The sequence below is a fragment of the Pezoporus wallicus genome, unplaced genomic scaffold, assembly GCF_028554395.1.
Source record: "Pezoporus wallicus isolate ANWC-B61680 ecotype Strahan unplaced genomic scaffold, APGP_CSIRO_Pwel_v1 contig_13766, whole genome shotgun sequence".
Classification (NCBI taxonomy): domain Eukaryota; kingdom Metazoa; phylum Chordata; class Aves; order Psittaciformes; family Psittacidae; genus Pezoporus; species Pezoporus wallicus.
In genome coordinates this window covers 1,011,449-1,034,772 of record NW_026635291.1, presented here as the reverse complement: position 1 = coordinate 1,034,772, position 23,324 = coordinate 1,011,449, and the positions used below count along the sequence as shown (strand labels likewise).

Below are 23,324 nucleotides of genomic sequence, written 5' to 3'. Positions count from 1 at the left end.
CCTCTCATGCTGTCCTGTGTTCTGCAGCTATAAAGTTACAGGTTTGGGGTTCTTTTTAAAGCCAAATATAGTATCAGAAAAACCCAAACAACCCCCTCCAAAAAAATCCCTTTTCATCCACTGAACGGGAAGGAACAACTTCCCAGCGAATCCTGAAGCTGCTAATGGATTCCATACTCACGCATGTGACTCCACCTGGCACATCTGAACTAGGCAGAATCAGTCTCCGGTTGTTTTACACACTGATTTAGACTGACAACTCCCTAATTCTTATGAGGTGAGAGTGAGGAGATTATGAGAAGAAATCATTCATCTCGCTGCGGCAATGCTATGAGATTCAAATTATCTCTTTCATGTGCCCGTCAGCAAGTGAAAGATTGCATCAAAACGAGCAATAAGAGTATTTTTTCTTCCTCCACTGACACCCAGCTGATTATCTCAGAGCACATTAATGAAACGACTCTCCCAGGATACCCTTGCATACTGTTCCCATTATACCAATGGGGAAAAAAGGCAGAAGTGGGTTCAGTGGCTTCCCTACCGAAACATCAAAGCCTGGAATCAAACCCAGATCCCGTTCAGCGCTTGAAGTGTCAGGAAGTGGTCCCTAAAGTTTCCCTGGCTTTGTTGTGACACGATCCACCTTTCTGCACAGTTATCAAAATCCAATAGGTGCTGTGTCAATTAAAAAAATACACAAGCCTGAGAATGACAGCGAAGGAGACGGATGGCTCCCGAGGGAAAATGCCCTATTGGAAACAACCCATGAAAGAGCGCGCTAAGGACACCGTTAATCTGCTATTTATTTGGCTTTCAAGCGTTATCCAGATGAAAGATGCAGTAAATAAGGAAAGAAAAAACCCCCTCTTTTTAAAGAACACCTTGCTGTCCCTGTGACTATTCCACATCCTTTGAGGCACCCCTGCACAACATTTCGATCCAGCTGTGTCAGCTCTGTATTTATGTCACCGACACGAGCATTCAGGAATGATTAAGGCCAAAAAAAAGAGGAGAGAAAGAAAAAGATACAAGAAAATGGCATCGCCAGGACCGCTGCGAGACTCAGCTTTTAACTTGTCAAAAAGTCAGAAACTGCCACCAATGTTTACTGAAAAAACAGGGAAAAAAAGAGAAGGGGGGGGGAAATCACTGCGGAATTTCATCTTGTGCTCTGACCTATAAAATTACCGCGGCTGCTCACAGAGGGACAACGAGTACTGGGGGGCCCTGCAGGATACGTGCAATTACAGCCCAAGGCAGAGCTCTGTGATGGCCGTGACAACTTACATATGAAAGGTTTGACAGTGCTGTGAATGTGCTTGTGCTGTTTGAGGCCAGAGGAGGTGGCGAAGGTCTTGCCGCAGTCCGGGCAGGCGTGAGCCCGCGCACCCACGTGCTGGGAGCGGATGTGCCGCTGGAGGTTGCTGGGGTCGGTGAATACCTGCAAGAGGAAAGGCTGTGAGAGGAGGGAACCCAAGCGTGGGGAGAGGAGCGTCTGTGTGACAGCCTGGATGCATTTTGGGGCTTGTCACCACGGATCCTGGCATGAGGTGTGCAGGGAATTCACCTCCCGCTGCAAACGGTGAGGAACCTGAGCCGCGCTGAGCTGCCCATGCACCCTCTGACGTGTGCTGGGCTCACCATCTGCCCTGCACAGAGCTCACCCCCATCCCTGCAGACACTCTGGGAAAAGGCCAAGGTGAGCTGCTCATGGCAAGGCTGAGCTCCACATCCCAACAGAGATGCTGGCTGGGCGCACCACTCACCCTGCATCGCCCCACCATGCCAGGCCACCAAACCATGCCCGCGTGTGTCACCTGTCCTCCAGACCCCTTTACCCTGCTCCCAGCACCCTCGCCCAGGCAAAGCTGCCCCCATCACCACGTTCTGCACCGTACCTTAACGCAGTTTTCACATTCAAACCGTTTCCCACTGTCGTGAGACATTTGGTGCCGAATCAGGTTGGATTTCCAGTTGAAAGCCTTGGGACACTGGTCACACTTGTACTCCCTCTCCTCAGTGTGGATTACCATGTGCTGCTCCAGGCTGGGGAACAAAGAGACAGGCTGACCTCAATGGCAGGCATGGACTGGACACACATGGGAGGTGGACACTGCTACAGGCCTACTGCCCCATATCAGGGAGATCTGAACCCAGCATAGATGATGACAGAGAAACCAGTGCAGACCCATGGGGTATGGGGGGGATTCCAGAACCAACCTTTGTGAAAAGGAGCTGAGCAGCGCATGGACCATGAGAGGGGCAGTGACACACAAATAGCCTCTCCTTTGTTTTCTTGGCATTCATTTCACAGATGGAAGCTGCCCTATTCTGCCTCAGAATGTCGCTGTGTTTTATGGTATTTCTTATTAAATACCCGAGTCCATTTACAAGGGGGAAAAGGAAGGTAAAACCAGACCTGACCCTGCAGGTTCCTGGAGGGAAAAATGAGCACTTTGTGACCAAGGTCTCTATGGCATCCCCTCAGGGAAAGACAAGATATTAGCTGTTGCTGCTGAGGCTATCACATTGCCATTCTGGTGGGCACAAAGCCCACAGCTTCCCAGAACACAGCAACTTAACGTTGGAGAGAAACGTGATAAGGTGCAAACACATTTCACTTCTAAATGTCAGACATCTTTGATTACTTAACTCGGCAATTTCAACCTCTGCCAACTGGCAGCTTCTCCCTAACCTGGAGGATGATGGCAAACCAGAGCGGCTGCTGGCACGGGGCCACGGCAGGGATGGCCCTGCAGAGGAGCACAGGGGTGCTCCGATTCCAAAGTACCAACCCCATGGATTGGCCCATGGTACTCTCCGAGCCCCAGACCCAGTGTGACACCCTGCTGGTGATACCAGGGCACACAGAGAGCACCGGGGTCCGCTGCATTGAAGACCAAGTGATGTAAAACATACCGAGCCATCCCACAGCTCCCAGGCCTGCCCTGAGAAACCAAGCAGGAGAATCCACATCCTTCACCCCAGTTTAACAGGAGTTACAAGTGCCCGTCCTTACCGCGAGTTCGGATGGAGGACAAACTGCTGTGAAATCTGCTCCTGCCTGGAATCCCCACAGATCGATATGAAACCGTTCCTATGGAACTTTAAAGCATGGCTGTATTTTTATAGGAACATTAAACTAAGCACTACTGGAAAATCCTGCCACTCTTCATTAAATGAAGGACAACCTCAGAGCAGGTTAGCCATGGAGCCTGAGGGATATGGAAACCCAGGAATTAGCCTTGTCCTGTCCTCAGGAACACACTGTTCTGACTGTCTTTGGATAGCATCTTTGGACTGGCCTCTCCAGTGGGACCTGCCTAAGGTGGAGCAGAATGGGCATGACACCGGTCCTCTGAAATTCCCAGCGTAAAGACCAATTGCATGGACATCATTGTGCCCCGAGGGCATTTTCTGGCACTCAGGGGCAACCATGTAGAAGCTGTCTCCATCACAAGCGGCCTTGGGGGGACTGCAGCTCTACATACAAATCTAAGCAGCCACCAGCCTGCTACTCCCTTGAAGGACCGCCTCTTCCTTCAAATGAGGTAGTTAATATTCATGAACATGCCCCTTCTAAACTGCCAATCCACTCATTTTAAAGAAGCAATATTCATTTTGCTAAAGAAATTATGTCCTTAACGCTACAGATTTTTTCACCCATACAAAGAAATCTATACCTTTCATATACATACACAAAAATATGCTCCTGCTAACTGTGATTTATGAGTTTATTTAGAGCAAATATGGACAAACTAATATGCTGTTTAGAGGCAAGTACCTACTGGGATTAGCAAAACATTTATTTATTTAGTCAGCTGCTAAATGCTCAATTTCAGTTCCCCAGTGGCACTCTTGATTTGATCTATATTAACTTCTGAAAAATTATAAGGCCATCTAGGAACACAGCCTGGATATATTCAGTGTTTTAGTGGCTTTCTGAGTACACAAAATGCAGCCAGATTGATGGGGAGGGATAGATGCGCACACTCTCTCCCAGCTCCACTAAATCCATCAGGCCGATGGTGATGGTGCTCGCTCTATCCTTCCCCTGTCAAAACCAGTATGAACCTTCTATTACTTGCTTAAGAAAATCCCAACCCCACATTCCCTAACGTTTTCCAAGCGTACAGGTCTGTGGCGAGGAACCTGGAGCATCCCCGATCACCTCAGTGCAATTGGCAACAGCTTAAAAAGGGCTCTATCCAAGAAAATCAAGGGCACTGCGGGCCTGAGCTCAGCCTCATCATTTGAACACCCAGAAGAAGCTTCAGCAGACAACTGTGAACACCTTTACTCCCAGAGGTAAGTAATCACTAAAGGAGAAAAGGGATTTCCAATTTTTCTGCTCCTCTTAACCCCTGCAAAAAGGACCCAGTTTTGGGTCTACTCCAAGCCAAGGGGAGCCAGGAAGCACACAGATGGCACAAAGAGGAGACACATACATTTCAAAAGGGTCTTTCCTAAATGAACATAAAAGCTCCAGAGTGCTGGAAGCTGAAGAGGGAAAAGTTTCTATCACTGTCAGAGAGGCCAAAGAATAAGAATTTCTACTAAAATCATGAATATTTTAAACATTTAAAGGCAGCTTCCTCTTCTCATCAGGTAAAAATAACAAAGGGAATTGCAGCCTCCTGGTGTCTGATTAGAAGTGGCCAAGGTAGAAACATGAGGTGAGGAATACAGACATGCAACTGTGCCAACAGACCCACTGCACAGGTATCACTGGCAGGCAGTATCTGTTACTACCTTTACAGTGCCCACAACCCAGCCAAGAGCCAAGCTCTGTTCAGGACAGATAAACCACTGGAATGTTCTTTATGTTTCACCTTTCTCTACGGTTTTAAAAGAGTTTTTTTCCCTTCACTTACCTAGATAAAAGATCTGAAAGTAACAACGTAATTAAGCTCAAAATGACTGATGCCGGTGAACATCACCTTTTTATACCTGTAACTGAAATGAAACAGGTCTTATACTGGCTTAAAGCTCTTTTTATGACATAAGGATTGCCAGTTCTCACATTATAACAACTCTTGCTGCGTGTGGTGTTTGTTCATCTAAGAACTCAACTGAAGCAAGTGAGAACTTCAGCCCTGGTAACAGGGCAAACTCGAGTCCTTACGTTGTGGGGAAAACCTTGAAAACACAGCTCAGGGGTTAAAGAAAGACTTAAAATGCAAATAAACGTAAGCCTAAAAGGATTTAAAACCCCCGCAAGTTCTTAAAACTGGCTCCTAATATTTAACCATTTGAGTCTCAGGTTGGAAATGGATCAGAAATCTCAAAGGTCCCTGCTTTAAAGCCGTATGGGATCACTATCACATTATGCTTGGAGGAGGCACAAGTTCAATTAAAGCTTTATTGGGTATAAGAATTCTTCCTTTTAGAAATTAATTCCATCTTGTTTAGAGTTGTCTTAGAATAATAACTGAATAATTACTGCAAATAAAACGAGCTGGGGAACATCCCATCTTCTCTCTCTGCACATTTCTATTACAAGAACACTTGGTGAATATAAAATCTTTACATGAACCTTTTCCTTATCAAAAAACCACTGAAAAATTGATTGGAATAGGGGTTTTTAATTGCTTCTGCAGAGGAGTCATCACCACGTGAAGAGCTCTCAGTGTAATAACACCTCTTTATACCCACTGATGTCAAATGACCAGAATTAGATATAAAAGAAGTGCTCACACAAATATTGGCAGAACATGTTACCCCTCAGAAGCAGCTCACATGGGAGCTGCACAGATGCTAACGGGGTCTCTCAACCTGTCACAGCCCTGACAGTGGGAATTCAGAGAACAACCCTTGAAGCTTTACAGTGCCAATGATCTGCAGATGCTTGTGCCAAGGAGCAATGAAAAGCATCACAGATGATGAAACCAAGGGGAAATAAAGTGCTGTCCAATAGTGAATGACATTGAAGGATCCTGAAACCAGGATTCCTTAACCCTATGGACAGTGGAAAGGTCTGAGCCACCCCGCTCCTGCCTTGTCCTGCATTTCCCATCACCAGATGGACCGCACAGGAGGCACCGAGAGCGGCAGGCAGGGGAGGGTCTGGCAGCTGTGTGGTACCTGTATTTATTGGGGAACATCCTCTCGCAGTCTTTGCACTCATAGACCTGTCCATCGCCAAGACCTTCCTGCTTGATCTCGTCACTCAGGCTCTCGTAGAGGGAGCTGACAGCACTGCAGGCGTACTTCTTGTGGCGCCGCAGGTCGAGCTTGGACTGGAACAGTTCATCGCAGTCCTCGCAGCGGAACGAGTGCTCTTCTGCAACACACACACAAAATGCTTTTGACTTGAGCGTCAGGAAGTTCAAGCAAGTCTCATTATTGCACCCGACACTGAGCCTGTGAAGAGAAGTGAGCATCTATCGAACAGAGAGGGCTGCAAGTGAGAGGGGAGAGAAAGCCAGGCAGGCTGGGCCAGCACAATGAGCATTAAGAGAAAAACATCAATCACCTAACAGGAGAGATCTCGTGTTCTTTGTGTCCTGGCCTCTGCTGAGACACTGAGACCTACAAGAACTAGTAGATACACCAAAACCAAGGGCAGTTCTGGAGTATTGTGTTTGTTTGCAATGAGGTTTTGGGGGAAATAGGAGCAAGCTTTTCGTCAGGAGTGGCCACCAGGGGAGAAAAGGAACAAACCCTGCTCCTGCAGACAGATACTGGAGAAGCAAATTGCCCCAGCACAGACCTGGGGAAGCTCCTTTCTAAGACAATGTCTTTCTAGTGTTATCCCCTTGACTCAGCCAGCATAACTGCAGAGCACAGTGAGCCACTGAACCCGAGGAGCTCCACACCAGAGCTCCACGGAGGAAAGCAAAGGCAGCCAAATGCTTTAATGCTTTGCTGTATTGCCTTTAATGCTTTGCTGTTTTTGCCTTTTTTTGTCTTAAAAAAAAAAAAGAGAAAGATGTAATGCACATAATAAATTACTGCAGTCAAGGTCAAACAAATTAAAAAGAGGGCAGCTATTATTAAGTTTACAAGGCAGCATCCTGACCACAGTGCCAAGCCAAACAAGCGGCTCGGAGCTGTAAATTTTCCAGGAGAACAATCTCTGCGAGGGAGTGGGGATAACTCCGGGTTCCTCCAGCCTGGAACAGCAGCTTCCCAGCGACCTGCCGCAGTGCCCTGCCCTCCTCACCCTCTTCCTCTGCACCCCGGGCTCTGCTTCCTTCGTACCAAGTGTTGCTCCCTTTTCCTGATGACTTCCGAAAGAAAAGCTTGTGGCAAAATGCATGAGCTCAAGGGAAGAGTGGAAAGATTCTCAGGGATGCAGCCAAAAGCCAGCGCTGTGATGGATCTGATCCATCCCTGCTGCTCTGCGGGCAAGGGGGTGATGGGGCCGATCTCTGCCTGGAGCCGTTTTCAGAGCAGACAACCTTTCAGGGAACCCTTGGTTTGCCCAGTTCTGCACAATCACAACCACTCCCGCTGTGCTTTAAGGCCTGAAATTGTGTTTTATATAAATCAGGGTTAATTCTGTTAAAAGGCTGCCACAGCACAAGGCAGCATCACCCGCAGACAGGCGCTTCCCACCTGCACGTGGGCACTGCTTTCCCTTTGCTGCTTCTCTCGACACAGCCTGCTCAGACCCTGTGGTTTTCACCCCGTGCCCCTGCACGCCAGGGAGCCTGCAACGTGCTGCTGCGGTGACTCAGACCAGATCCCTCCAGCTGCCACAGCGGGGCTACGTAGGCAGATGAAACCCAAAGTGGTCCACACCTACACGGGAAGTAGCGACATGCCCACGAGCTGGGAGCAGTCACACACAGCTGAAGGAGAAAAGAGCACCACGACCCAAGCAGCAGAGCCTGGCTCTTCATCCAAGCAGCGTGTCTGCTGCCACTGCACCCCATTTACACATGGAATGAATACAGAGGTGCTTCGGGATTTCCTGACCTGCAGAAGAGAGGGATGTAAAAGGAATAAACTCCATCAGGTCCACATTTTCCTGTAGGGGTGGGAAGGGATCTTGACTAAAAAACAAGAACTAAGGGAAGAAAATACCCACATCTTACCCATTTCAAGACGTTTTGACAGATCATATACTCTGAAATTGCTATCAGCAGCCTCACAATGAAATGGGTCACGCTCTGCTCTACACCTTAGAGAAACTCTGTTTACTAGCACTTTGTAGAGCAGTACACCAGTATGCATCTCATGTGTTTTATGTCCCTGGGGCAGGAAACCTGGAAATCAAGATATAAAGAACCACCCAGCGGCATCGAGAGACTGTGTATAACCTATCATTAAAATAATCCAAATTACTTTTTAATGAGGAAAAAGAAGAAAAAGGATGTGCAGTATCATGGTATGTCTTGTTACTGCATTTGACTTGTAACAGCAGTTACCTGGCAGAATGTAACATTTCATCTACATGTGTTTATGAACCCAAATCATTCCCAGCGTGAGAGCAGCACGGGAGGGGTGAGGGCTGGGTTTCGGTGTATTTAGGCACCTCTTTTCTCTCCATACATCCATATTTAGGGTAAGAAGAGAGAAGCCTGACGGCATCAAGTGTTGGAGCACATGCACCGCATGGGCTGAGGCAGCGATCTCCTCCTGCATCACTCATCATCAGTGAAGCACATCAGCTCCAGAACAAGTGCTTCTCTGCTACAGCGCTGGGGTTTCAGAGCCTCAGACGTCAGGCTGCCCTCACAGTCACTGGCAGCAACAGCCATGACCCCACTTTTGGTACATGGGACAGAAGTTCATCTGACTCATGCAGCCACTGAACTGTGGAGGAACAGGATAAATCCCTCGCTGACTCCAGCTAACGTGGAGCTGCCCTGGCGCGGGGTCTGCCTGCCTCAGAATTCACCCACGAGCTGACTGTTTCCCCTCTTTGCTCCTTCCTAACACAGCGATGCCTCGACACAAGAAGCTTCTCTGTAGAGGCAACCAAAAGCCCCCCAGCCTGGGAAGTCCTTCCTGAGAAGCTCCTATGAAACTCCCAGCATGTCTCCAGCTCCAGCTGGCAATTCCTCAGACCTGAAAACCTGGAATGGAGGAAACAGGGCTTTTTTTCCTTGTTTTTGTTTGACTCCCCAGAAAACACATCCCGATACCTCCTGCAGATCTGCACTCAACACTTCCCACTGCAGTCTGAGATCTACAGGATTAACTGGATCTTGCTTGGCCCAAACTATCCTCTAGAAACCACAAATCCACTTTGAGTTTGGAAAAGCAGCCACTGAGCATAATTTACTGCACACCTGGCTGCAGATGGACTCACAAGCATCCCCTCCCAGAGCATACAACCTGTTGTTACCAACGAGAATAATGTATTTTTGTCCTTTCTATCAGATTAGAGCAGACAAATACACTGACAGCCTCAGTAATAACTGTCACAGCGTTTTGCACTTGCCTGCTTTCAGAGCCACACACATCTTACAGCTCTTGCATATCACTAAACTGAGAAACCCTGTGTATTCTGTGCAGGCTTGAGCACCAACAACGTTCCTCTTCCATCCCCCAAAACAACAGCTTCTTCATAGATGGAGAAGATGGATTATAGGGAAAGAAATTTACGTGTTTCAGAATATTTGGGCTTGGAAAAAGAAATTTTTACTGAGAAGAATTAGAGAACAGGCAAAAATACCATTAAAAGCCTTGTAGCCACATGTCATTCATGTTGCAAACGCTATTTTGGTGCTCAGGTTAAGCAGAGGAAGAACTGACTGGCTGGTAGAGCGGCTGATTATATCACATCAATGTCCAACACCCCTTCCCCTGGCATTCCCACTTCTGAACTTTAGAATAGTGGAGATCAGACCTCAATAAACAGTGCTGCAGGGAACGGAACTGACCTGCACACTAAGGGCCAGACCATCACCCTGCAAAAACAAAACCTAAGGAAGGAAGGAGGCCCAGGACTCGGCGAAGGAGTCCTGGAACGGACTGTGTGCCCCTGCATCAGACACAGTTTGTAGAGCTCAGGTTTACTGAGGGCTTTTTTTTCCTTCTTTAAGCACCAAAAATAAAAATACTGCCCTTCAAAAGAAGTTCTCATTGAAGTTCCCTTCTTTCCTTAAGCACCGCAAACAACAACAGTGCCCTTCAAAAGCAGGTTCCGACTCCGGTACCTTACAGGGAGAAGGGGATACAAAGAAAAGGAAAATCCAGTTATACAAAAATTGCTGCCTGCTCCCCACGTCTTGTTTGTCAGATCCCCAGTTCTATGTGCCTATCTGGAGTTCCATCAGTAACACTCAGGACAAAGCAGGAATGTAGCAGAAAAATAAATCAGTGCCTAATAGCTTTCAGAGAAACCAAGGGGAACACAATTATGTGGCATCTACATGCTAATCTACCAGACTTGAATCTCAAAGGAGTTCAAGTGCCCTACTCAAAATTCCTGCAGTGATAAGGGGTCTGCTGTGTTTGGCTGGGGTTTGGAGAAAAGATTTTTATGATAATTATCTTTGTGCTGAGCAATTTTGCATTTTCTTTCGTGTTAATTCAGGCTGGAGATGGGGGTGCGAGGGAGGCAGCGGGGAGATAGCACAGGCTCAAAGCAGAAAGTGGTAAGAAGTCAAATATTTAATGTTGGCCTATTAGATTTGAAAGCAATTATGCAGCAAAAGCACTAGGCACTGCCAGGAAGACACAGATAGATGTTACACAGGGACAAAGGTGGAAAACAAGGAGCACTTTCTGCTCTTTCAAATAAAAGCTTATTAGAAACTGAAATGCAAAACAGTGGTGGGTTTTCCTGCTGGTTTCTCCCTGATATCAAAGCAAAGGTCCCTGCTACTCCCTCACTGGAAACAGAAATTACTCATCTCTGTGTGTTGGTCTCAAGAAAATGATTAACTTCGGGGGGAAGAAGGCTAAAAAAAGAATCCCAAACTTGACATCACTTCAGCCCTGGACCTTCAGCAACAGAGCTTTCAGCAGCACCAACCCTCAAACCACCCACCTCTGCAGGAATATCGCAGCTAATAGCTTACACCCTTAAAGAGTTCCACCACAAATGTGAATCTGAAAATTATGCAGAGATAGAGGTGAAGGAACACAGATGTACTGCAGGATGCCCAGGTGAGACGAGTGAAATTGCAGTGATTCATTACGTAGAACAGTGTTTCCAACTCATGGTTTAAAAACAGCTGGTAGAGAACATGTGGATAGAAATTAGTCATAAATAATAATGTGAAGCCTGCAACAGGCTCTGCAGTTGAGGAATGAATGGAAGACAAGTCATACACCCTCATCATCTCTTCATTTGAGAGAAGTCCTGTTCCTTCTACATTGTTGAGAAAAGCACTCACTTTCAGGGTTTCAGAGGTGTCTGTATTATAGCAATAATAATTCTCTAGCAATGAGTCTTCAATCCTCTGCCCAGATCCTCCTTTTCCACGTAATCTGAAGCACCAGAGACCAGCATTCCGTAAGCCTTGGGATGGTTTGAACCATTTTCATTACACCCAAAGAAATATGGGGACACTGGGGATTCAAAAGGCACCTCCAGTCATATTCCAAATCACAGTGTTCCACAAAGAGAAGCAGCAAATTAATCTGTTGCATGCCTCGAGGTTGACAGAACTGGCTGTCTTTGACTGAGAGTGAAATTGAGCACAACACATTAACAGTGACAGGAAGGGCAGGTCCTGGAGCGGGGCTTTGTCCCAGTTCAGCACCGAGTGAGGATCCCAACATTCCAGGTGTGCTGGTGAGAGGTGCAGAAAGTCCTGTCTGGCAAAAGGAGGCCTTACCTTCCATGCTGGGCGCCATGTTCCCAAGTGAATAACCACCTTCCTTCAAATACACCAAGAGCTCTTCTCCTGGCTCAATTTCTTTAATAACTTTATAATAGATCTGGGAATCAGAAACAGAAATTGAGAGACACGTTAAATGTGCAAAGACTTGCATTTCACATTTTAACCCATAACTCAAATCATCCCAGCTGACTGGGGAGGCTCTCACTTGAGTTCTGTGGTAACTGCTACTCAGAGCTCTTTTCCTCTGCCTTTATCCCACTCTCCGTGTGTCAGTGGTTCATGCAGCTTGGACAGTAATGTTGTATTTAGGGTAACAGCCTCCCTCCTTCAAATCACACAACATCTTCCCATTGTTTTCCCTACCTCCTGTAAGCTCCATGTATTTGTTAGAGGGAAGATTAAACAGATGGAATTGATGCTTCTCTGGCCTGATGATTAGAGACCTGAATTAGTGTATCTCCACAGAATTATGTTGTAGGTTACTCTCACTTAGAGCCTGAGGGTCTGAGCCCTAAAGCCAAGTCCTGAGCTGCTCCAGGTGAGCAGTTACCCCATTCAGAGCTCCATCTGACCACAGAACCTGGGCCTTCTGGAAGGTACGAAGCTCCACACTGCTCCTGGCCATACCTGCCTTGTTACATGACGTAAAACCAAGAATGGGAAACATGCACTGGCTCTTTAATATGGGCAGGACAGGGCTTAAAGGACACTTGGGCTCACAGAGGCTTCCTGAACCAGCAAGAACCCTCAAACCCCAAGGATGCATCACTTAAAAAGTATTACAAGGAGAAGGAAATCCCCTTCACCCAACGCTGCAACGAACAGCAGCTGAAGGAAGTCGGGAGCAGGATGGGAGTTTGGGAGACTGGCAAAGAGGAGGATCAGAGCTCCGTGAAATCCAAGGGACTCAGCGCATTCCGTGTGTTTCCTAATCTGGGGAGCACGCTGGACCCCGTCCTCTTCTACCAACAGCACTGCTGGTGATGGTTACCCACAGCCAAGTTTTAATAGCGGCGCCTGAAACCCCTTCGCAGGACATCAGCCGCGGCTTGCCCCTCCGTCACCCATCGCTCCGTCTCCTCCAGTCCGCCTCTACCGGGAACAGGGACACTGAGCCCCTCGGTGCGGCCGCGATGCCCGCTCCCTCCCCGCGTCCCGCGGACCCGGCCCGGCCAGCAGCAGGTGCCCCCCCGGCCCCGCTCGCTTCCCCGCAGCTCCGCCGCCCGCCCGCGGCCCCGCGCTGCCGCCCGCCCCGACGCGGCGGTGACGGCCGCCGCTCCCCGCGCTCCCTCCTCCTCCCGCCCCGGTACAGACCCAGCCGCGCTCGCCGCCGCCGCCGCCCGGGGAACCGCTGCCCGCGGCGGGAGCCGGGACCCGCACACCGAGCCCAGCCCGGCGCGGCCCCCGCCCGCCCCAGCAGGGGGCAGGCTCCGCCCGCCGACGGGGCCGATATCGCGACAGTCGGCACCAACGCCGGTCCCCCGGCCCCTACTTTTCAGCACGGTCCGCGGGGAAGGCGAGCTCCGCACGGGCTCTCCCGGTTCTGTTCTCCGCTCCCCGCCGCTTCACCTGCACGGCCGCTGACACGCGAGCTCTGCTCCACAAACCGACCCCCAGGAGAGGCCGGGAAGTCCCTGATGCAGTCTGGAAGCGCGGCAGAGGCCGAATGCTTAAGTTGAGTAATTAAATCACTGCTTGTGACTTTAACTCCCCCAGCCCATCCCTGCCCTCGCACAACCCTGGTCAGAACTGTCAGCACTGTTTTGTACTGGTCTGTAACCAATCCTCCCATTGAACAGACGCCCGCATGCCATCCTGGAGGTGTACAACCAGGGAACGCGGGCTCGGGCAGCTGAAGGAGCTGAGCACGGAAGGATTTCTCACTGTACAGCACATCGAGATGCTCAGCTGAGCAGTCCCATACAGAACTGACAGGCAGATCCATGCTCAAGCACAGATGTGAGGAGGTGAACATAGCTCCGAGACCACACTTCTCTGTGAGACATGGATCGGATCCATCAGTTCGCTGCGAACTATCCAAGTGGCACAAACCTCTCCCTTTTCCCATTATTCTTTTCATTTGCACTTCAACTCTCCTTCCCGCCTGCATGTTCAACAAGAAAAGGTCTTCCCAGGACCAAATCACACCGAGTTGAACGGCAAACCAAAACCAAAACCAAAAGACAGACCAGGAATGAGCACAGAGTTTGGGGCTCGACTCGGAAAAACAACTCGCCCTGTGCCAACACTTGCAGCTAGCAAGGAGTAAAAAGAGCTCACAATAGGCACTAACAGACACTTCTCGTTCAGGTGGTGACCCCCACCCAGGCCAGCAGAGCACAGCCATGGTCTGAGAGGTTCACCCAGCTCCTCGATCCATTCTCAACTTCTACACTGGAAAAAAATCCTCCAGGATTGTAAGCATGAGCCACGGCGAGCCCCTCCGCCTCCCAGAACAAAGTAGCTCCTTGTGCAGGAGCCCGTGTCTGTTACAGCCCTTCCAGAAACACGGAGCAAGCCTCGTTAATCATTAGGGAAAAGTTGGGTTCTGCTGGAGTCACATTAATTTCATCAAACATTTCATTATAATAATTAACTTCATCTTGCCATCGTGCTACGGATGGTCTGAACTCGTTACAAGTGCTGCCGCATTTCCTTTGCCTTTTGTTATTTGTTGTGCACCAAAACCCATCACATTTCCTACTCCATCAGAACATTTACATGCACAAACCACTGATGCTCATACAAAAACATCACGTCTTATTTGTCACAACAAAAGGGGCACCTTTCCTAATATTAGTTGTGTTTATTTAACACAAAAGAGTTAAAAATCCAAGTGGGGTTTGGGCAGTGCCCTCCCAAGCGACTGGAAATAGCACACTGCTTGGTTTTTATCAAGTTATTCTGGGCACGCGGTGCTAAGAAAGAAGGGAAAATGGAAAGTAAAAATACCCAGAGGAATCCTCTTCCCATCGGGGCTCGATACCGGGATTTGTGCCGTGCCTGTGGATGCAAACTGGTGCAGCAGCATCCTGGCTGTGGCTGCAACAGTTTGCAGCGCTCAGCAAGCGGCGGGTGCGATTACAGCAGCAGGGCTAGCACAGAGCCGCGGCTCATGGCACCACGCCGAGGCTGCGCTCGCAGCCGAACCGAAGCTGCACATCCCTGAGCAGAAGCTGGGGGCTGTGGGGTGTCTGCAGGGTGAGGGCAGGAGACGGAGATGAAACAAGTGCGGTGGGAGCCCGGCATTACCTCATTATTTAGGCATCCTTCATCAGAACCAGCTCTGTTTACCTGCCGCCTGAGTTACGTCTCCCATTTATCTCCGCTTCCCTGCGGCACCACGTTTGTACTTGCGGGAATAAAGAGCATTAGCGACCGGAGCAAACAACTGCAGCGTGTCCTGAGATCAAAACACAGCCCCACCAAGTGCAGCAGGATGGAGGGACACACGGACAACCCCAATGAGCTCAAGAGCAGTTGCTTTACGATCTCATCCTGCGAACAGTGAACTCCAGCAGCACCCCGGCACTGACACACAGAGATCTGTGCTCACTGCTGATGCAGAGGACACAACAGGGACAAGTTTGGCCTCGCGTGGCCCTGGGATGGGGCTGCACATTCTGCTTTTGTTCAGCTGTTTTTTCCCTCCTTTGGAATCGCCTTCCCTTTGTTTCAACTAAGCCACATTGCTTTTGATTTCCTCTTCTTAAGGCATTGTATTGCATACGTAGGAATCCTGAGCAGTCACCCAATATTTATGTATTTATAAGCATAAAACACTTACAAACTACCTTCATTACACACACAGATACAAGCTTGGCTTATTAAACATCAGCCCGATTTTCCCATCACTGCAGCCCCTGCGCTAACCCTTCTTTTTTCCACTATATGACACAGAAAAGCAGCAGCATCCTCCTGAACCCCAATGGTACTGCACTTATTACATAGACCCTGTTTACTATTACAGCCTCCTGAGTAAGAACAACCGAACTGCTGCAGCAGTCGCCCCATGAAGGCAGCAGCAGCAACACAAGAAAATAAAACCAAAGTCATGAATCACTTCCAGCTGCAGTTAGTGAACCCCAGCATTCTCCTAGCACTCATTCCCAGTCCCCCTTTAGAAACACAAGTATCTCAGTCAGTCAGGGATCTTTTACTCTTTTCAAATACCTATCGAGCAAGAGCAGATATAAAGAACGGTGGTTCCTGTTAGTTAACATTTGAAAACTGCTTTCACAACTGAGAAGCAGTTACTGAAATGTCTCAGCTCATCGCTCTCTAAATGTGGTTTAACCTGTAAATTGGAACAAAAAAATCAAAACCACTCAGAGGTCCAGATTCTGCTGTCAGCGACTTTACTAAAAATGCAGGGAAATTCCCTGGACATTCCTAGGAATGTTCCCAACTTACAGGAGTGTAAAGGAGAACAGAATGTGGTCCAGGGGGGCACAAAGGGCCATCTCCCCATGTAAAAATGTTATTTTTTTCCTGAAAAGCAAATGGTTTTGATTAAAAGCTTCTCCTGGCTCTTCTCTTAACTCCGATTCCTTATTTCATGGATGATCTTTCATTGCAGAAGCTGTTCTTTAGATACTTACAAACAACCCCCAAATCCCTGCATGCCCACTCAGCAGGAAGCGTAAAGCCTCCCCCTGGATTTTGAGTTCATGTTTTGGAAAGGAAAAAGGTACCCTTGAAAGCAACGTGAAACGAAATCAAGCTAAAACCTTCCGAGAGCTGCCTCGCGCATCTCTAGGATGCTCAGCACAGCAGCACCCTGCAGAACCTCCCCTTGCACAAACCGTACCTGGGGTTTGTGCACAAGAAAGAAAAGTCTCAAGTCAACACAAATTCCATTTTCTAAATATATCCCACAGGGAAAACGAGGGGATTCATTCCTAAAGCACAAACGAGCCCTGGCCAGGAACATGCACGTCTGTGAGAGACTCAGCTCAATGCCCTGGACTGCAGTGAAGAACAAACTGCTCACACCCGGAGGTACCTGCAGGAAGATGATCTGTAACACCCCTAATCCCTTTCTATTAGTATGGAACTTGACTGTTATCAGCTAAATAAAAAGTAAAGAAGAGTAAAACATTTCGTACCCTCCAACCAGGTCTAATAGCAGTGGCTCTGAAAACATCCACCGCTTTCCCTTCAACATTCACTGTCCAGTGTTTCTTAGAACCAGGATGAAGAACTCAGGTTTGCAATCTAGACACTTTATTTGGAGTGTCTAAGAGTTTGGATACAAGGGGCTGTATCCAAAAGGCACCTTGGCTACTTGTGAATCCACTGAGTTTGATGAAAGCACACATCAGCTCTCAGACACCCATGTTTATGGACTGTTTGACATATTTCTATCTATATTTACATCTTACTCTCTTAGTTTTCATGACAACCAAATACCCTCACAGCCACCTTTGTCCTTTGAAGCTTCACTAATCCAGAAGAATTATTCTCAATTTCAATACCAGAAGGAACCACCAACTAACACCAGGAGAGAAGGCGGTGAGACTTGGTCTTGTGCAGCAGTGGTGTGAGAGACAACTCAGGATGAACAGGAGATTCCAGAACAACCATGGCTCGATCGTCATACCTGGTCGTTGAGGTGACACACGGCCAGATTCTGCTCCTCACAGGAGCAGGCCCCGCGGATGTACTTCAGCCAGTTCCCAGCTCCACTCGGGCTAGCATCAACACAGAACTTCTCATTGCCCAGGTCATCGGCAATCTGCAGGGGAACAGGAGAAGAGCCACATGGGACATCTGACAGCAAGTGACAGCTACAGGCAGAGGAATCAAAGGAGAATTATTTGCAGTGTAGGTTTCCAAACAGGAAATAGAAAGGAGAGCTGGATGATATATCACCAATAGAGACACGTGACCAGGCTCAAATCAGCTCTTAGTCATAACCCAAAGCTCCTGGTTAGCAGAACCTCCAAGGAAATACACCAGAATTGTCCATGAGGAACAGGCTCAGGGTTACAGCTGTTTCAGACACAACCACTCCCGTCTGGTGCCTACACCAGCTCAAGTCATCGAGTGTGTAACTTGTCCAAGCCAAGCAGTTTGGGCAAATAGCATCTAGTTTGAATGGTCTGAATAAGCAGCAGCCCGGTGACCTCCCAGTCCCAGTGATTTAAACAGCAGCAATCAGTGAAACTAAGTCACCCCGGGAACATAAGACAGCAAACCCCAGGACGACACAAACAGTCCATTTCATTTCACAGCCGTATCTTACAGACACCTGCTGTCACAGTCTAGAATGGTTTGGTTGAAGACACTCAGATAGCTCAGGGCAAAGCCAGAATTCAGCTCGATTTCACCCAGAGCTTTACAGGGCCCTGCACCAGGCTCCCCACTTGAGAAGGAGGTCCCGTCCTAGCTATAAATCACCTGAAAATCTGTGGTTTTATCTGTGCGGAGCTGTAAAACCCGAGCAGGGGTGTGAAACCTGACAGGTCAAAATGAGAAAGAAAGAGGTTGTATGAAACCCTGAGAACCTAAACCCCTGTTTTTCACACAGACACCCAGAAATAGAACAAGGCATCAGGAACCAAGGCCCAGCAGCATCCCTGAGTGGAGCTTCATGTATCGCTGCTCCTGATCAATAAGGAAACTGGAACAGCTGGAAAACATAATAAATGTTACAGAGGGAGAAGAGAGTGGACAGAGCATCACAGCTGTTAAACAGCAGCAAGTTATCACTTTCCAGCTGGACACAGTGAAGCAATGATGCGAGTTCTCCTACCCCATTCCATGCATTAGTAAAAGGCATTATTCTTAACTAGGGAATTTCCTAGGATTTTTGCTAACACATTTTCCCTTGGCAGTTGCAATGGGCTGAAAGCTGTAATTAAGCTGCTGAAGAGGGAGTCAAGACAAAGAGGACCAAGTTCTCAGCCTCGTAGGTGTGTCCCTTGAGTGCCATCCCTTCCTTTGCATTCCCACCCCTCCCACACTACAGAGCAGAGACCTGGGATTCTGCTGCACCAGAAGCAGAAACTCATCCCCAACTCTACATTTGAGGTGCGCTGCCTTTTACACACACCAAAGACCATCCTCTGACCTTCACTGTATTCCTGTGTGGCACCTTCACTCACTCACTAGCTCTGATTAAGAAACACTCATCAGGAATGAGCAAAGATCAACACATCAGGATGGAATGATGTGGACAGATGATTAGCAGAATGGCTTTTGCTTGTTGTAAACCCTTCTAAGTGTAGGTTTATCTAGCTTTCTGATTTCCAAGAAACATTATCTGCCTGATTAATAATAGCATCTTTCCTATGCGCCAACGATCCGGAGAAAACGAAGGTAAGTGCAGGTTAAACTACTAGCTGTTCAGTTCCTGGCAGTCAGATATTCATAGAATCATAGAAGCAACCAGGTTGGAAAAGACCTTTAAGATCATCAAGTCCAACTGTTCCCCCATGAAGAAATTCGTTGGATACTTGCAACTTATCACTGGTACAAAAACAAAAGCAAAGCATTACCTACAAGAACACAGGCTGTGTCTTACGAACCCTGCCTTTAAAGGACTATCATTGCATTCAAATATCAGGATTTGCAAACACACAGTGTGCGCCTTTCCCCTGCAGCTGAACACAGGCACACAGGTGATAACTCCATGGCTGGAAAACACCTTAAATCTTAACTCACTGGGATGCTTCAGTGTTTGTCTAACACAGTGTCAAACTGGACATGGTGAGATATGGTCTGTGTAATGCTGAGCATCCGACGTGCTGCAGGACCAGTGCTGAGCCAGCCCAGCTCCCTGTGCTGACACCTCCAGCTACACACCGAGTTCACACCCTCACACTCTTTTCTGATGCTCTGTATGAAGGTTATGTCACAGTTTAGAAAACCCTGAGAAATCCAATAGTAATTATGAACTACCACCTGCAGTATGTACTGCTGCCTTCGTCAGACCTGCACACGCAGAGTAACAGCCAAAGTCCCTCTTCTCCCACCTTAAAACACTCCGCAGAAGCACACCACATCTTCTTCCAGTTCAGACCAGAAGGGAATCAGACATTTCCTCTGCTGAAATTCTTCAAACCAACTCTTTTCAAGTCAAAAAGACTTGAAGAGATTTTCTGTCTGAAGGCTCGCTTTTGGGATGCAAATGCGCCCCTTTTTAATGCTTAGACATGACCATCACTGAGAGACAACTGATGCTCTGACGATGACCGATGGCTTGGTGCAAGACACACTTTGCCTCCCTTCCCCAAGTTAAACTCCATTTGGTCTGGGCAGACATGTGCACTTGCAGGCGGGCTGGAAAAGCAAGCTTTCATCTGGATTGCAGCCTGCGGGCATTCCCATAAAGTTAATGATTGTGGGAGCACTTCCTTCGCCTCCTCTCCCTCTGATCAGCCTTTCATTTTATCCCACCCGCCCAAGCACGGATTTCTGTGCTTTTTTTTCCATTGAATAGGCCAAAACCCAATGTTCATCTTTTTTTTCCCTCTGCTGCCGATGGTGACTCCAGGATATACTTGTATTTATTACCCCAAGGCACCTCCCATCACTTTTGCCTTCAAATCCAACAGCTCATCCAAATACTCTCCTCTTCCCTGCCAGTTCCAGCGATGACTTTGCCTTGCCGAGGCGCCGCTCTCTCTCCACATAATCCCATCTTTTCCCTACTCCAAGCTCCCCATCCTCCTCCTCTTCACTCTACCTGGTTAAAACAAACACACCTCCAAGCTCCTTCGGGTTACGGGGCTTTGAACTGGCCACAGCAGACACACGGCTTGGACCAAAGCCCTGAACGCTGCCTGTGGCTGCGGCTCAGACTCATCTCTACCCAGCCAAAAGGAAATCGCTGTCATGTTCCAGGACTCACTTTGCAGCTTCATCTGCTGTCTGCTCAGCAGCAGGCAGGCTCGGGATCCAAAAGGCTCATTGATCTCACAAAGGCTCTGTTTCATGATTTATTAACATCAGAAATGCTGAGTTATGAAGCAAAAGTTATGGAAAAATTCTCCTGCCCGTTTACAATTTTTTTTGCACATCATTTGAGGTTTCCTGCTCCTCTAATTTGTGGGCTCTCTGTTGGGTTGTTTCTTTCACGTTTTAATGGGCAGCGTCCAACATTTGGCCTCCACAGAGGTGTGCCGTAGGACTGGAATGCCGAGGGATCTGTCGTCAGTTAGCTTAATGGATTCCTAGTGTGCATGAAGAAACGGAGCAACCATGAGTTTGCCATCAGTGACCCAGTGTCCTGTTGCTATAACATCCCTCCCCAGAAGCCGAAAGTGTAATAAACCTTCTCATCCCATAGTTGCAGGATCTGCCTCTGACAGTTTGGCTGATGTTCGCATTTTATTTGGCAGGAGTTAGAGGGAGATTTTTCCCTTCCCCCTCCCCACTTTTTGCTTTAATGACCCACAAGCTGATTTAGAGCAATAAACTGTTGCCATGAAGTTTTGTTGTGTTTCTTTTAAATAAAGGGAAGGGAGGGACTGCTGCAATTTATGACTTTCAGAAGGAACTGAAACAGAAAGTCCATTCTTGCCGCAAAATGAAGAGAAAAAGACTTCATCCCGAGAAACACCTCTGTCAATGTGTAGACATGAAGCCTAGATGAACTCATAAATTCAGCACTCTGCCTGCAATTAAGCAGGCTTCCTGGTGCTTTGACAAAGAGTTAATGAGAAACGTGTCAGATAAAAACAGGTCATAGCACTTAAAACCGATGGGAAGAGCAGCTGAGCCAAACCCAACTTGTTGCTGCCCCCAGCTCAGGGCCACAGGAAGAGCTCTGAAGTAGGTTCAGTGAAAACTACTCCGTCGCACACAGTGATTTGTTGTCCAAGAGGAAGGCCCTCCAGCACAGCCCGGAGCAGCTCCCCATCCCCAAAGTGCCCGATGACAGGAGCTGCTCCCTGAAAGCCTCTGCCTGTGCTCTAGCTTGGGAGTGGGCAGCAGACATCTCCATCACCCTGAGCACACCGCTCAAGCCCTTGTCTTCAAAACACTCGTGCATGCTCACAGGATGTGCGTGCACGTGCAGCGTGGGGGACTCCAGGTCTGAGCTCTCAGGGCTCAGAGAACTCAATTCATCTGCAACTGCCTGCTGAGCATCCCCACCATCCACGTGTGCTCCCGTGGGTAAAGCAGACTTCCAGATTTTCAGCTCTGTGACAAAAGCCCAGAGTAGCCAAATACTTGGAAAGCCCAGAGGAGAGGAAAAGAAATCTTCATGGAGTCGTGCATTATCTGGTTTCATGAAGGACCTGGAGGAAAAACATGAGCAAGCTGCAGGGAAAGCTGTTACTGAGACAGACTCCTCGCATGAAAAACCAACCTTCTCATTCTTCTTTCCACCACATCTAAAGCACACAAGAAATCACATGAACCAGGGCTGCTCTCTCCCCAAACGCCCTGTTCCCTTTCCAAAGCAGAGGAGTCTGGATGGCTCACACATGCTCCTTCCCCTTCTTCAGTTTCTTGAGCCTATTTGAATCCAACTGAGCCTTTTGAAGGTCTGCCCATTATTAACTGCGATCCTCTTACGTACCAGCACAAACCAGCCGGCATTTCCTATGTGTCAGTTGGCTCCGCATCAGGACAGGGCTGCAGAACTGCAGTGTCATCAGCGTCTTGCAAGCACAGCAGATTCAGTCCAGCTGAATGGACATCAGACCTGGCTGCATATACAAAGTCTTGCAGAGGAAACCAAGAGCAGCAATAATCATATAGTACATCACTTACAGAGCTTGATGGATATCATCTCTGTGAAAGCATCTCCTGCTCTACAAAGCAGCTTGATGCAGGCACCACAGTGTCCAGACACTGCACTGAGTACAGGGCAGATCCCTTGGGCAAATTCTGGTCCAAAATCCCGTGGTTGACTTAAAGTTCATGCAATGACAAAAAATGCCAATGGATTCTTTCTGCTTCCTTCTTGGTTTCTGATGTTTGTAACTGCGTGACCTTGGGGTTCCCCTGCACCCAGCAATGAAGGAACCTGAGGTCCTGAACTGAACATTAGAAGTGGCAAGACACAGAATCATCTGTGAGAGTGAAACCAAAGAAACTGGCTCCTTCCCCTTCTTCACCCTCAAGAGGTGCCACTGCTGTAAGGAAATCACAGCCAACCTTAGAAATGAATCCTGATCAGCTTCTTCAGGTGTGCTCTGGGTGTTCCTCTGCATCATTACAGATAGAGGTTACTGCTGCTTGACTTAAATCATCTTTTATTACTACAGCTTTATGTTAATAAGGTTTTGGGAGTGGAGCTGTGGAACACCACTAACATGCAGACCTCTTCAGAGTGATTTACTGAAAGCACCGAGTGCCAAAACCATTTGCTGCGTTTCACACTCTGGCCAAAAAAGTAGCAGAGCCTTCAAATGCCCATTCATGCTGCTAATACCAGTTACAAACACCAGCCTTGCACAGCCTCAGCACAGCTCAGCAAGCATCCACCACGAGAAGACTCACATGAAATGACATTGTCTTACAGCTTGTTGTGAGCCTCTTCCCTGGGAAGAATCCAGACTCACCGACAGCCCCACTCCCTTCCCTGCAAACCCCTTGCTCTCAGCTCATACTTGCTCA

General features: G+C 48.2%; 1 protein-coding gene across 8 annotated transcripts in view; it reads right to left on the bottom strand.

Moving 5' to 3' along the window:
• PRDM16 (PR/SET domain 16) overlaps positions 1-23,324 on the bottom strand; it is a 270,501-nt gene that overhangs the window by 23,834 nt on the left and 223,343 nt on the right. For all 8 annotated transcript variants that reach the window (XM_057418033.1, XM_057418026.1, XM_057418009.1 and 5 more), the window contains 5 exons: positions 17,350-17,484; positions 11,742-11,844; positions 6,085-6,283; positions 1,899-2,046; positions 1,288-1,441 (listed from right to left, as the gene is read on the bottom strand). In XM_057418033.1, the coding sequence (XP_057274016.1) occupies positions 1,288-1,441; positions 1,899-2,046; positions 6,085-6,283; positions 11,742-11,844; positions 17,350-17,484 (739 nt within the window). The remainder of the gene's footprint in view (positions 1-1,287; positions 1,442-1,898; positions 2,047-6,084; positions 6,284-11,741; positions 11,845-17,349; positions 17,485-23,324) is intronic.